The 15,068-nt window shown below is 45.4% G+C and overlaps 1 protein-coding gene across 5 annotated transcripts in view; it reads right to left on the bottom strand.

Annotated features, from left to right (window-relative positions):
* The window catches only part of MEIS1 (Meis homeobox 1), a 145,974-nt gene continuing 143,655 nt past the window's right edge, over positions 12,750-15,068 (bottom strand). For all 5 annotated transcript variants that reach the window (XM_018055432.1, XM_018055434.1, XM_018055431.1 and 2 more), the window contains one exon: positions 12,750-14,266. In XM_018055432.1, coding sequence (XP_017910921.1) covers positions 13,983-14,266 — 284 coding nt within the window. In that variant the 3' untranslated portion in view covers positions 12,750-13,982. The remainder of the gene's footprint in view (positions 14,267-15,068) is intronic.

The following is a 15,068-nucleotide window of genomic DNA, read 5'->3' as shown; positions in this document are numbered from 1 at the left end:
TATCATAAAATTTGCCTAGAGTTGACTTCCTGCTCTCATGGCGGCAGCTGTCTTGGCAAGGTGTGGCCGGTGTGTTGTGTGACATACTGCAGGTGCCAGCTGCCACAAAGTTACCATTGTCTTTCTGTAACGAAGTCAGCTGAAACAGTGAAGTGCCCGAAAGTGAATCCAAGTGTGCCTAGTGTCCATACGGTCACTCATGGCATGGTGTTAGACAATTGAGATTGCATTACTACTAACTAGAGTACTTTTGTTTTTGTTTTTAATCATGCAAAGCTAGTCTATTAGAATAAAGAAAATGCATCACAGCAAATATTGAATCAGACATTGTGACACAACGACAGGTCTCAACTGCCACAGTTTACACAGACTTCACAGAACAACACCAACCCTGAATCACACGGAACATTTTGTATATAATTTCCAGTAAACTCCAGACTTTTACTTTAGAGGAATTTTACTTGAAACAAATGGATATGTCACATATATATATATATTTGCTAGGCTGAGAGTCCACCCCTTCTAATGATTGTTACAGCTCACTCCCACCTTTTGTAGTGAAAGGAGTGGATATTAATAGAGCTCACCATTTAATTTTTTTGCAAACAACTTCCAGAAAATTTATTTTATTTCATGTGAGATTTTGTACTCATTTATTTGGATTTTCGCATTTATTTCTTGTTATTCTTTGTAGATGTTTTCTTCTAAAATGAAGATCCTATTAGTTTTGAAATTCTTCATGTGACAGTGAAAAAGACTTTTTCTAAAAATGAAAACCAAGTTGATGCTGCCTTGATTGAAAAAATATATCAAAATTGTAAATTTTTGCACACATAAATAATATGTCAGTTAAAGTACCATATATTTTGTTGCAATTTTTTAAAAAAATCATCATTTCCTTTTGAAGTTTTACTTTCTTTTAATAAATATTGTTTCATTTAGGACAAAACTAATTTTTAAATGACAAACATGAGTTGAAATATAGGAGGAAAAAGTCTATATTTACTATATTTGAAAAGATTTTTAAACTTTTCACTGTAAACTTTTTATGCGGACTTGTAAAAGGACATAACCTATATTTTCCTAACTGACACATTTAGATGAATCGAGCTGAATGACTTTTAAAATTAACTTTAAAAACCTAACTTGGTAGTTACAGATGTCTTAATCTTTGGAAGTCATTACACATTCATTTTCCTTTCAGCTTTAATTACACATAATGTCCTCCACCTATCACATGCTCTGGAAGAAAACTATACTTATTTACATTTTCCAATGCTTTTAAAAATAAAATAGCTTTCATTGTTAACAATAAGGGCACATTTTCAATTATTAAAATCTTGTTATTTTTGAAGACTTGTCTGGCTATTCTGACTAGAAAATCTATAGTAAATAAAACTGTTACATAAATTCCCCAAATAATAGCTTAATTACTTATAAACTCTGGAAACAATTAGTTTATCATCCTTTGAAGTGAGTAAGGCAACTTGCCAGGCTGAGAGCAAAACGCTTGTCACTTTTTCATGTAATGAGCTTAGTTTCTTTTTGTTATTTCAGATTCCTTGGAAAAGGAAACTCAGTGGAACACACTTTAATGTTCAGAAGATTAAAAGTTGAATCATTCACTCCATAAATGGCCTCTGCAATAACACTTAATAAAGTACCAAAAGAAATATTGAAGGCTCTGAAGATTATAATTTATGTGCTTATGGAAATCATTGAAACAGATATGCTGGTTCAAAGATAAAGTTGTGCTTGAATGACACCGAGATTGCAAAAGATTGAAGAGGGCTGTCCTCGTTCTCAGCCTCATATCATCCCTCCAACAAACCACCAAATTACTACAACAGCCTCTTCACTCCCCTGTCTCTTTCCCTTTCCGCTCGCTTTCTGCTTCCTCTCCTTACCTGCCCCCATCCTTTCTACTTCCCGCTGCCTCTAGGTCTCTATCTCCTCTCCCCGACCTCCACCCACACACCCCTTTCTCCCTCACTCCACCCGCCCACCCCTCCCCTTTCCTCTGCGATTCTCTTTTCATCCTCGTTCACGTCAGGTGTTTTCATGCAGACCAAACACATCGAAGGAAGTTCTGAATACAAGTGGTTATTGTGAGACAAACATTCTATGTCTGAAATTACCTCTCCGCCCAACCCCAAAAATGAGTAAGAAAGGGGAAAAAGTATCGGAAGAGGATACTGACTTCATCCTGGCAAGCTCGGATCCGCCTGAGTTGTCACCGAGCGCAGGTGGGAGTTGAGAAGCTTTCGGAGGCCGCCTTGTTCAAGGCCAACCGGGTGACTGTTATTGCAACCATTGCCTCAGATGGAGCCAACACCTGAGACCTCACTCTCCCTTCTGCCCTTGGCGGTCAAGGAGTAAGGTCCTCTATAATTCCATCACCTGACTCTAAGAGTTCACGCGGCTCACCGAGAGAAACTGAGGGCCAAGGAAGGCGGATAGGTCCCAAGAGCCAGGAGACTCCCCCTGGGACCTGTCCAGCCGGCGACGGTCCGTACCGGATGGAGGACAGCAAACTTTTTGCACAATTTTGCATCTTTGGAGATAATGTTAACATACTCCCGATGCCGCCCCCCTACTGGAAGTCAACTGCAACTCGCCCTTCCCTTTGTCGGCGGGAATCCGACTTGAAGCGATTCCGGCTAGTCAACCTACTTTGGGGACGCATTTTGCATTTTTCATTGCCCCTCCTCGCTCCCCAGACCTATAAGTCAAGAAATAGGGAGTTGAGACATGACACATTAATGTTTTGATCAGGGGACGCTCTCTGCTCCCACGGAAAGGGAGGCAGACTGGGTGGAGCGGGCAGCTGAGAAGGAGAGGGAAGGCATTACTCCGCAGCTCCTGCGGAAATTCGTATTCTGTGTATGTTCCTCTCGCACCTGAAATAAATCCTGCCGGCCTACCCACACAGACTGCACAGCACTTATTTATTTGCATGTCATGCTTATAATATGGTAGAAAGCAAGACAAATCTTCGAGGAGTGGAGATGAGGCTCACCTTTCAGACTCGCTCTCTTAAATAAAAAAGAATTGTCCGGCTGGGCGCCTAAGAATTTATCTTGAGTTTGTGGTCATTATCTCTATTATACAGACCTGGCAATAAATAAATCGGGTAGTTACTACCCAACAATAAAACTGTAGTGTATGGGACACCTTACTATTACTTTCTTAATAATCTGCCGTTTCTTTCACTTTAAATCTTCCCAGTCTTGTCTTCCCGCTTGTCTACAAGGATCTATCTTCACCCCTTGCGGTACCAGACCGCTCGGGTTCATTTTTATATTTTGTGAACACAATAAGTTTTCCTGTCTAGACTTTCTGTTTTTCCTCTTATTTTTAGGCTACCTAATCTGCTTCAAGACAAAGGGTCGGCCAGGATCAAATGTCTTTCCCCCACCCGTGTCTCTATTTTAACCACCTGGTGAGTGGACTTTAATGAAGATCGCCCTGGTCGCAGCAGCCACCCAAGGGGTCTCTAGGAGAAAGGGCGCAAAGCAGAGTCCGGGGGACCCACCCGGGGAAGACGTTCTGCGACCTGTCCGTGGGCACGCCCTTGGGTGCGCATGGAGTCCAAAGGCCCATCTGGAGAGACTGCTTGGGCCATTTCTCCCTCTCACGGCCCTCATCCCGCTTCCTGCCAGTGTGCCTGCCCACGCAGAGATTTCCGAGGTGGGGGTCGCATCCCTCCGACTTCTCCCGGCTCGCTCTCCGCCCAGGCACGGCGCACTACACGCGGACAAGAGCTCGAGCAGCCTGGGCCGGCCGGAGAAGTCCGCCCTCACTCTTCTGCCGACTCCTCAGCGTCCGCAGGCATTAAAACCCATCACGGGGGCTCAGCATAGGGGCGCGGACGCGGAGGTGGGCTGGGGGTGCGGGCGCTCCTTTCAGGTGCCCAGACGTGCGGCTGGCTGGAAAGGATGTATGCACTCCCACCCGGCCTGGGCTCCAGCGCAGGGGGCTCGCCTCCTCCGCCAGGGCGAGGTGCGCGTCTCCCACCCGAACCGGGGTCCCTAGTCCGGCCCGAGGCGCAATCTGTTCTGGGCCAGAGCTTTCCAGAGCCCCCAGGAGGATGCGCCCACCCTCTGGCCGGCCGGCGCCTTCCAAAACCGTCGCCACACTCACTTTCATGCCAGCGCGAAAAGTGACGCTTACGGGCAAAGCGGTCAGCAAATGACCGCCTTATCCGCGGAGCAGGGGGAATCGGGGGAGGGGGTGTGGGGAGGGCTGGGGGTAGAAAGGGGCAAAGGGGCAGTGGTAAGCCAGGGAGAAAAACAAACAGTCCTGCTTCGCTTCCCCTTTTGTCTTTATACAGCTTGTCTCAAGAAATCAACTTAAGTACCGCAAGCTCCCACCAGGCTTGTTTTTGTTTGTTTGTGTGACTTAGATCACAGATAGAACTGGAGACCGAATCTCTGTATGTGAAAGAGAGAAAAAAAAAAAAAAAGCCGCGGCTGGGCTACTAATGGTGAAGGGACGATGAACTTCTCACCTTTCTCTAACTCACAAACACACGTCCTTTAAAAAAAAAAAAAAATCCACGCCGCCGTGGATGTGTGTTTCACTGTTAATTGCGTTTTGCTGGGATGATTTTTTACGACTGGAAAACAAGCGGCTGGGAAAATATTCACGTTTGGGACAGAAAACATTTTTTATTTATATCTTTGACATTTAAAAGAGCAGAATTAATTTGTCCTGTCTACATTAGCATTGAGAGAAAGTTTCAGAAATCTACCCAGGGGGAAGAGGAGGGGGAGAAAAAAAAAAAGAAAAAAGAAAGCGAATAAAAGAAAGGAAAAAGAAAAGCTAGGCTTGGTTTCTCTTATTTCAGATCTGTAATCAATCATTGAAATAGGAGGCAGCAAAATTGTAAAGATTCGATAGATTAAAATGCAAATGAAAGGTAGAAAAAGAAACATTAACATGGCGATCAAAGATTTAATAACCGTAAATCAAGTTTTTTTTTCTGTTGCAGCTGCAGTTTGTGTGTGTGTTTATGTTTTAATCATGTTCGTTCCATAAATAAATAATATCTGAAACGAGACTAATTTTTCATTATTTTAACCGTGGGCTATAACACTAAATATTAAAAATAGAAAACGTACAGAATGCCAGATCCCCAGCCAAACAGGAGAAAGACTTGTGTTGATTGGTTAAAATCAAGGGGTTTCATTTGTGTGTTTTGAAAATCAGAGTATTATGCTAAAAAATGCTATCTCAACTGACAAAGCCCAAAGTTTTATTCTCCCTCTAATATTTTATGTTAACGACAAGACACCATTTATAGTAAATACATGCGTGGCTGCATATCCATTTCAGTTCAAGCATTTTCAAAGAACAGAAGTGCCAGAATATTTAAATAATACAAAACATATATTATTTCAAAGTGATTTGACAGAATTCCTGGGAAATAACACTTGTTCAAAGAATATGCCTTTTAGAGAAATATTACACGGTGGTTCAACACAATTAAAACTTTTTTTTTACCTTTATTATTAAAGTTATTTTTCCAAGGGGAGTATTTTTGCCCTTTGTTTTGCTATCATTCGATTTAAGGCTTTATGTCAAGACGTCAAATTACCAGGACATACTATTTTATTTAACTAGTCCTCACTTTCTTTCATGGTGAAGGCTTTTCATCTGGATCTTTTTATTTGAAATTGATGTATATTGTTAAGAAATTATTTCTAGAACTTTAAAAATAAACAACTGGTCTTCATCTTTTTTGGGGGGGATAGTCTTATTAACATAGAAGAAGTCATCTTCAGAGGATTGGAAACTTTTCTTTTTGGTAATAAAGTCTTGCAATGTTTAAAATAAGCTCTGCTTAACTTTATCTTTGAAGGATTCCCTTCTCCTAATGTTTGAGATGATTAATTAACAGTCTCCATTTTTCCTCTTTCCACAAATTAAAATGATAACCAAACCTGGAATACTTGTTTCCTTTCTAAAACCTTTCAGCTAAATGTGAGTTAAGCTGATGTCCACTCCCTCCATCCCAGTTACACAAGCACAGTTTTCACTGTGACAGTCCAATAATGCATTTAGTTTAAAATTACACTTGGACCTTTCCTCCTTTGTATTTTTTTCATTTACTTCAGTGCAACAAGATGACTTGATTTTCTTGGGATTACATGAACTCCATTCAGTGTTACTGGGACATTTCTGCTCAACTAAATACTTGCCTTAATAGACAAATGAACTTCTTTTTATTTGCTGGAGTTTGTAGACGGTTTTAGACACAGAGAGTGCAACTGATTTAGTTATTGTTGTTGTGAGAATCGAACAGGCACACAAGTCATTTATCTAAAACGAAGAGATATGACTCTGTAAAAGGGAGAAGCAAGGGCAGAATCATGGGGAATTATTTCAGTTTATAGCTCTTATTAATTAAACCGGATGTGGTTTTATTCTTTAGTACCGACCTTGTTAAATTCGCCCAGATACCTCTCCCCCTTAGCCCATTTTTTCATTCTTTAGATAACTTGCGTCCCTTGTTGATGGGGGTTGCTTTTGCTACATTATATCAGTAAAATTGAGGTGTAAAATTGCGTGCATCTTCAGACGGTCGTATCCCCGCACCCCTCCCGGAAAAAAAAAAAGAGAGAGAGAAAGAAAAAAAAGCTTCTCCCTTTCAGTTTTAGCATCTTGTTTCGTTGAAATGCGAGACAGGTACTTGATTTAGCATTTAAGCAAAAGGTTATACAAACCGCGTTTTAAAAAGTGTTGGGATGTCCGACAGGGTCAGCCCCAGATCAGATCATTTTTTGAATGCAGACCTAAAGATAATGAGTACTTGTTGTATTAAAGGGGACAAACAGTACTTTGGCTTCCTCTGACCCCAGAATGCACGGCTCGGTTTCATTGATCATCCTCCTTTATGAGATAATGCAATTACAAACATCAATAAGGGGCTGCAAGGGGAATCATTATGCGGTGACAGTGATAAATGACGGTGCAGAAATAGCATGCTTTTTCCCCCCTAACAATCCAGGAGCCCAGGGGCTCCGGGGGCTGAACACAGTCGCCAAGGAAACAGATGACATCCCAAACGGCACCAAAGGAAAAAAAATGAACAGTCTTTCTTTGCCTTTCACTCTTTTCCGTCTTCCAAAGAGTTAGTTTTGGCTCAAGCAGCAGCTGCCACACAGGCATTTCGTTATTTCAGACATTAAAGACTGCAGCGGGAGGTGGGAGTCTCCTCCTCTTCCATCCCCACCCCCACTAGATAAGACACAAAGCTCGCTGTTCACGGTTTAGGACTACCTGAAAACGCACGTCTTGAAAATCAGATGGGGATGGTGGTGGTGAGGGAAACGGGGTTCACACAGCCTTTGCGTTGTGTTATCCCCGCTTGCACGATTGTCGGATGGAAACTGAGTCTGCAGAAAAAGCTGGCGCCTCGTGGGTCTGCCAGTAAGGACGGGGGCGCGTGGCTCGCCTCCATCTCCCTGCGGTGCCAGACGCTGCTCAATGCCAAGGCGGGGGGTGGGGGTGGTATTGGGGGGGTGGGAATGGGGAGCAGGCGGCTACTAGGGGTGTTTGCCGCTTCGCTGGCTTTCTTTGAGATGGAATTATCAATGGGCGCAGGGATCTCCCCTAGATCGAGGAATCCGGTTGTTTAAAGCCCCAGGGTGCCCTCAGCAAGTGGCTTCAATAGGGCTTCGTTGAACGATCCCCAGCCTCGCGTGTCCTGGGCTGGTGGCTGAAGTAGGCGGGTGCGAAAAAGTGATGGGTTACCCGGACTGCGTGCTGGACCTGCATGCCTCGGGACACTAGGAAGGGAAGGGGAATTCGCCACTTTGCGAGGGAAGGAGGAGGAAGAGAGAGCAGAAGTGCGGGGTGGGGGGCGCTCCCCAAGAAGAAAACTGAAAGAAGGAGGAAGAAAGCGAGCGAGAGCAACCCCCCCCCCCTTCGAAAAGGTCGCTATCCTTAAGAAAGCAGACACGGGGTTCCCTGACCCCTGCAGGAAACGCCCCAGCGGGGAACGCGCAACCTGGGCGCTGCCCGCCCTGCCACTCGTGGCCCCCGCGCTGAGGAGCCGGCTGCGCGGGTGCGCAAGCAAGTGACTTTATTCACTGCTTCTCCAGTCGGCGAGTTCCCGGGACTCGTTTTCCGCCTGGAGATTAAGATCATTGCTCGCGTAATGAACTTAATGCTTTAGGGTAGAGGTGAGTTTGTCTGCGAGTGGGCAGGGGTAGGAATTACCGACCCGATCGATGGGAGACTGGCTTAAAACTAAATCCCTTTTCTCCAGGGCTTCAGCGCCTAGGTTTCCCAGCGGTGGGCTGAGCGCGCCGGGCAGGTTAGAAGGCAGGGCGTGGAGAAGCGACCCCAGGGCTCGGCCCGCCAGAACTGAAACCCTAAATGCCCATCTCCCCATCGAGACCCCCGGGACACCAGTTTTAACGGCAAAGGCTCTTAAAAGCTCCAGTGTTGGCGAACTGATTGCTCAATATATTGTTTGTTTTTCCTTTACAGCTCTGCCTTGGGAGAGAACGCGACGGACTCGTTGTCAGGCAGATTGGGCCAAAAAGAGATAGTCTCCCCAACCCCTCCCCCCGCTCCTCCCCGCCATCAGCGACTCCCTCAAGGGGCGATTTCCCACACTCTCTTCTTCACAGCCCTGTCCTGGGCCTTGGGATTCCCAACCTCGTGTAGACTCTGCACCTGGCTACCTAAGTGCCACGGGATGCCCCACAGTCAAGTGGGTGAGGGGTGGTCAGGGAGAGGGGAGTGAAACGGGGTGACATGGTAGGCCACACAAGGCACCCCACGACCCAGTTCCACGCCACTCCACCCGGCGTCCAAGCGCCTACCAGGGAGCTCCGCATCGTCAGGATTTTGCTGTCTATACAGCCGAGGGCCTGCTGGGATCCGAAAGGCTGGGGAAAGTCTGCAGAGGTTTAAAAGTGATCCGGAGGAGCTCCTACCTAATGCATTGAGTGCTGCCCACGGCTCCCCCACTGCGCCTGGCGGGCGCTGCCCGGGTCCCAAATGCCCCCAGGCCCCAAGCTCTCGCAGTCCCGCTCCCAGAGTCCACCAAGAAGCCTCTAGCCCACCGAGTCGAGCTGTTCGGAGGGAACGGGGCCCGGAGTCCCCTGGGAGGTGCCTCTCCACAACCTTCTGCGCTGACACGGGGTCGCCTCGTCTCCAGAGACGAAGTCTGCAGCCCCCTTAGACTTGACTTTTCAGTTGGGTTGGGGAGGGGATAGGAGGCTAGTGGAGGTGCCGGAACCGCCCCCTTTCTCCCACACGCCCCCCCACCCCGCCCCCGGGTGCTCTGGGCTCTACGCAGAGACCTGTCCGCCCTGCACCTGCCGGGGGCCAGGACTCAGGGTTAGGACTCAGTGGCAGCCGCGTTCCGGCCCGGATCCCCTCAACTGCCGCCGCGGCCCGAAGGATCTCTCGGCGAGCGGAGGCCGGCCCAGCCCCAGCCCCAGGCCACAGGCATCTCCCTCCTGCCCGGCAGCAGACTCGGGGGGCGCTGCACTCGGCAATGAAGCCTGAGCGCAAAGTCTGCGCGCCGCGTGGGAGACGCGGGCGGGAGGGGGCGCGTGGCGATGGTGCTTTTTCTTTTCAGAACCTTTCGACTTCACTACAGAGTTTCTTAGTAGGCGCCTGGGCCCCAGGGTCGGAGCCTCCCACCGCCGCTCCTTCCTCTCCCTCCTCCCAGCCCCCTCGAGCCGAGCGAGACAGAGCCTCCGGCCGCCGAACTGCACCTTCCACTGCGGGTACCCCGGCGCCCCGAGCGCCGCCCTCCCCACCCCGTCCCCAGGCTCCGCGGGGGTGCTTCTCCCCGGAGCGAAGCTCGTCGGCCGGGCGCTCTGGAAGGAGACACCCGCTGCCTCCCGAGGAACTCCTAATACCATCCATACAGCTTTAATGCGTTTATAATTCGATAAGTGATTTCAATTTGAAATTGTTAGTAACTAATTTTATGGGTAATTTTTCCACATCAAATATTTAAGCATCAGATTAAGGGAGCCAGTTCCGACACAGGATAATAAGGGGGTTCCCCCCCACCCCCCGCGGCCCCCCGCCTCCCTCGGATTCCTACCGAGTCGTTTTTCCAAATCCCCAAAAGATGGCAGTCGAAGCCGACGTTCTTCTTTTCCTGCGGCCCTGCGAAGGGAGGGGCAGAAAGAGGGCAGAGGGAAGGAGCGAGAGAAAGGGGGAGTGAGGGAGAGAGAGGCAAACGGAGAAGGAAAGAGACAGAGAAAGGAGAGGGAGAAACTAGACGTTGCACGGGCTTTTCAAAGGTCATTCTTTCACACATGTCTAATATAGGCAAGAAGCGGTGGTGAATTTCCTGGAAATGTCCCGGCAGGACAGAAAGCCAAAAAACGTGCCTTGTGGGCTCAGAGCAGAGGATGTGAGAAACTCAGCACTTTCAGGCTAACCCCTCCATTCACAGCAGAAGCAGGATAGGGGAGCCTATATTTCTTTGTATTGAACATTATATACATACTGTACAACTCAGAGGCTGTTTCCTCCACAGGACTCTGCCGGTTACCTAATGTGGGGGTGAGGAAAGGTGATGGGTGGGGGGCGGATTGCTGTGGGCGGAGGGGAGGCTGGGGCCAGAAGCGGATGAATTGCAGACCAGTTGCCAAAACTTTTTTTTTTTTTTCCCCTGCTGCTGCTGCTGCGGCTGCCTTTGCTGCTGCCTTTGCTTTGAATGTGGGTAACTAGGAAACAGCAAGCCGTCTGAGAAGACGGAATTTCCAACGTGTAAAATGTTCTTAACGGAACCATTGAGCGAGTGCAATAAGGCGTGAGGGGGAACTAATCTTCCCATTTAAATGTTTGTGGCAATTTTATCTAAATGAATTTTAATGCTAAACGAGGGTAATTCCCCATTTGTAGCGCGTTTACTTCTCTTTCCTGTGCTTCTAAAGCAGTCGAACATCATGCAATGAACAATAACAATAAAAATACTGTCAAGGCATATTATTCATTTCGAACGTGTTATAATTACAGCTGATTAAATATGATAGGAGAATTTTAATTTTTTCGGAAAAATATTTAAATCATATTTAAAAGTAGTCTCATTCAACTGGCGCGCCCCCTCCCCAAATAAAAATAAAAAGCAGGTACAATTGCGCGCCCTTGTTTAGAAGAGGGCGTTTTGTTTTTGCCTTTTAAGAAACATCAAAAACGCTCTCAGCACCTCTATTATTTCCCTCTTTCGGTTAAGTGTCCTCAATAACCTCCGAGCTGGCTCTGAAATTTACAAGAGGAAAAGCTAAAATAGCATTAAGGGGGAGGTGGGGGTGTCCAGGCAGGGGGAAAAAGGACCCGCCAGAGAGCAAGGTTCTCACAAAACAGGCACGCAGAGGGGGAAACGCAGGGAAAGAACACAGTTTGTTTTATTTTTTTCTGATTCACTGAACACTAATGATCTTGAGTCTTCATAGCCTCCATATTCCCTACTTCTTCTTCACTTGGACCCCTCTCCTCCTCCCAGGGCCTGCCCCCACCGCCCCACCCCTCTTCCCTCCCCTCCCCTTTCTTTTCCTCCCCCACGCGGCAAGAGCTTCCTCTAGAATAAAGACTGAAAATAACCAACTCACCCAGGCATGTACTGGAGAGGAGGGGCAAATGGCTGGTTAGTTTATAAAGTTTATTATTAATTTTTAAAGTAAATAAATGGTTGTTAACGGCTAGTAACCACCTATCAAGAGAGAATTATTTCACGAATATGGACTATTTATGTAGACGAAGAACTGCCACTGGGTCCGAATGGGAAACTGAAACAATCCCCTAGATAGGGTGGGGGCGGGGTAGGGCGGAGGGCGCTGCGTGCGAGGCTGCAGAAGGTCGAGCCTCGCTCTCTTTCTCCGGATCCACGTGTTTAGGAACCAGGCCCCATAAACAAAAGGTGAGAGAGTGCACGGCCGCTCCAGCAGGTGAGTCAGTCAATCACACGCCACCTAGTAAACCCAACCCGCAGCTGGTTTCCCTTTTCAAATAGAAAATAGAATTGTTCAGGGCGGGTTTATAGGGTGACACGGGCCTGAATGTCAGGCTTGAGTTTAAGGCACTCTCCTTCGACCCATCCTTTGTTTACAAAGCAATCACTACTAAAAGCCTGATTTTTTAAAAACGAATTTGCCTTAATTAAAATATTTGTATATTTTCCTTAGCTTTGGGAAGCACTTTTTATAGCCGCAATTTTATTTCAATAAAATTATAAGCTATTCCAGCTTAAACATGTTATTTTGTACCATTTAGCTGGCTGCCATACCGAAATTCTGTACAGCTGTTCTGGAAAATTGGTTAATAACCAGTTTGATCCAATGAGAACATAGAGCATATTTATAAAAATTAGATTTTTGAAGTCTGGTCTCTTCATCCATATAGTTAATTTCCTAATAAACATATACTGCTCATCCTAGGTAACATCCTTAGTGAAAGACGTAACTCAGTCCTTTAGGTTTCCCATCATGTGCAAGAATAATTTCACTGATATTAGATGAGTAATTCTGTTGGCTGTAATCTGAGTCTACAGTTAGTTTAGTGCCCTTAGGCCTTAAATTTGCTGATATTAGGAGTTCATTAAGTCAGCTTAAAGAAATCAGTGATTATTATTAAATAATTTACTTTGTGGTTCAAATTTTCAAATGCATATGTATCTGAGGGAGCTAAAATTAATTTTTATATTTACTGCATTCATCATGAAAAATTTGGGGGGCAGTAAACAAATTTTTCAAGCAGTGGAGTCAGCATGACAAAAATAATCTTGTTTTTATTTTAGATTCAGATTTCATTACTGCACTCAAACGACTACAACTGGGCTTGGCGTTATTATACAATCCAAACTGTTTCCGTCAGAAACGCTAAGACTCAGTGTGCAATGATTGTTATTAATAATTAGCTCCTCGGTTTCTTGATAGAAAAAGGCTATCAACAAGCATTTGTTTATCCACAACAAAAAGTATAATTAGCTTATCCCACTTAGTAAATCTTGTATGCATGCCAACTCATACCAAACTGCTACTTTTACAAAAAAAAAAAAAATTGCAATAATACAGTTCATTTTTCCAGTCCTTTTTGCACAAAATTTATTTACAATGTCTACATAAATGCTCCAAGGTGGGACTATGGAAAAATACACACATGACCGATGCTTTGCTCAGAAATAAAGTCAACATATTAAAAATAAATCTTCAGTCTATGTTTTTGAGCTGCATGAAACAGGAAGTGATGTATAAGGTGGTGGTTGTTGCATGGGGACAATGATGCTTGATGTGACAATTAGGCTTCTAAACACACGGCCTTTTGGTTTCCATGCCTCCTCCTACCAGTCTCCTTAAGACACTGCCTGCAACAGCTGATTAATCATTGTTGATGACTGCAGTTTTTCCCATCCTTCCCGATTTACATCTGTTCAGGCCAATTCAAATATGGTGAGTAAATGAATTAGACATGCAAATTCAAGCCCCAGGCTAGAGAGAGGGAGAGAGAGAAAGAGAGAGAAAGAGAGAGAGCGCGCATGGCTGAAATCCTAGGCGAGAAGAAAGATTCTTCTGCCTGATAGTTATTTTAATGCTCTAAAAATCCTGCAAGTCAGACCTTCCTGTCCCTTGCAGGATAACTGTAAGGCTTTTTAATGTAAGGAGGCTTCTGGAGGAAGTGAAGAGCTATGGAAACAACACACATAGTGTGGAAAAATTTCACATTTTTTTTAAAAAATCTATAAGAAACAACGTAATATGGATAACAGTATAATAGCATTTACAATAGTTCACTCTTTGTTCTCTTAATGTCTTATATAGTTATTTAGCATGTCCCCCAGATTGACTTCGGTTGGTATTTCCTGCTTTTTTTAAGAGTCCCTATGAAGAATTAGGGATGCTCCTTGGTCCAAAGTAGATGCCAAGAATGGAACTCCACAGTCATTGCAGAAAAAACATGATTTGAAATCAGTCACCATTGCAGACAATGCATATTCCCTTAAGCTACTGAGCATGAATGTCCATGACTTGTCCACTCATTGTTGGGTCTCCTGTATTAAGAACCGTGGGGCTTGATGCTGACATTGGCATTCCAGGGTGGGGCGGTCCTCCATGCATCATCACTGTTGGGTGGTGAGGGTGTCCAGGAATGTACGTATGCATGGGGGGCCCATGACGCAGCTGAGCAGGATGGGGGGGCATCTGGGGTTGGGTATAACTTGGCTGTCCCATACTCACACCCATTGGACCACCCCGGGCTACATACTCCCCTGGCATACTTTGCAGCCCTGTAGAAATTCAAAAGAAAGAAACAAAAAGAAAATATTATGAAAAAGCAATAGTGTGGCTCTGGCTATGGCAGTCCTATGAAAGCCAGGGAACACTGTGATTAAGGGAACATGGCTCTGTGAAGTAGTCTTTCAAGTCATACTGAAGAAAATAAAATGAGTAATGTTGTGCTAGAAACACATTTTGCGACTATTTTCCTTTTATGTGACTGTTGGTCAGGTCTGCCTACTGAAGTCTTATTTATTAAAAAAAAGAATAAGAATGGAACTCATTTGAGGTATAGTCTGAAGAAGTCCTGAACATTCTCTACCAAGCGTGCAGGAGTACACGACCTGGTCACAAAACATCTCACACGAAGTAAACTAGATAGGCTCCCTAAAGCTGATTACTTAGCAAAAACTGTACTTCTAACAAAACCAAAAACCCCTAAAAACAATAACAGTTATCAGTGAATTCCTTCCTCAGGGTTTCTTAGAGCTGACGAAAGAAAGCCTTCACAAAACCCTGTCCACCTTACAATGATTTTTGAGAACAATAAGAAAAATTGGACCTAAAACAATACCCCTCCTGCTTTGAGGGGCCTCTTGTCTTCTGCATGGATTGCTATAGTTGATGGAAACTGACAGGTGTATTGTTTCTGAGAGCTATAAGCTCCATAATCATCAAGGGTGAAAGGCATAACGCTATTGCTAAGTAGGTTCAATTGGCTTTAGTTCTAAGTAATAGTGCACTGTGAATACGATGAACACCTTCGAATAAGGTCTCCAGGCTCTAGCAATGAATGGCTGCTTAATCTAGCCT

The sequence above is a fragment of the Capra hircus genome, chromosome 11 (genome assembly GCF_001704415.2).
Source record: "Capra hircus breed San Clemente chromosome 11, ASM170441v1, whole genome shotgun sequence".
Classification (NCBI taxonomy): domain Eukaryota; kingdom Metazoa; phylum Chordata; class Mammalia; order Artiodactyla; family Bovidae; genus Capra; species Capra hircus.
Note: the sequence above shows the minus strand (reverse complement) of the source record. Positions and strands in the feature narration are given on the sequence as shown.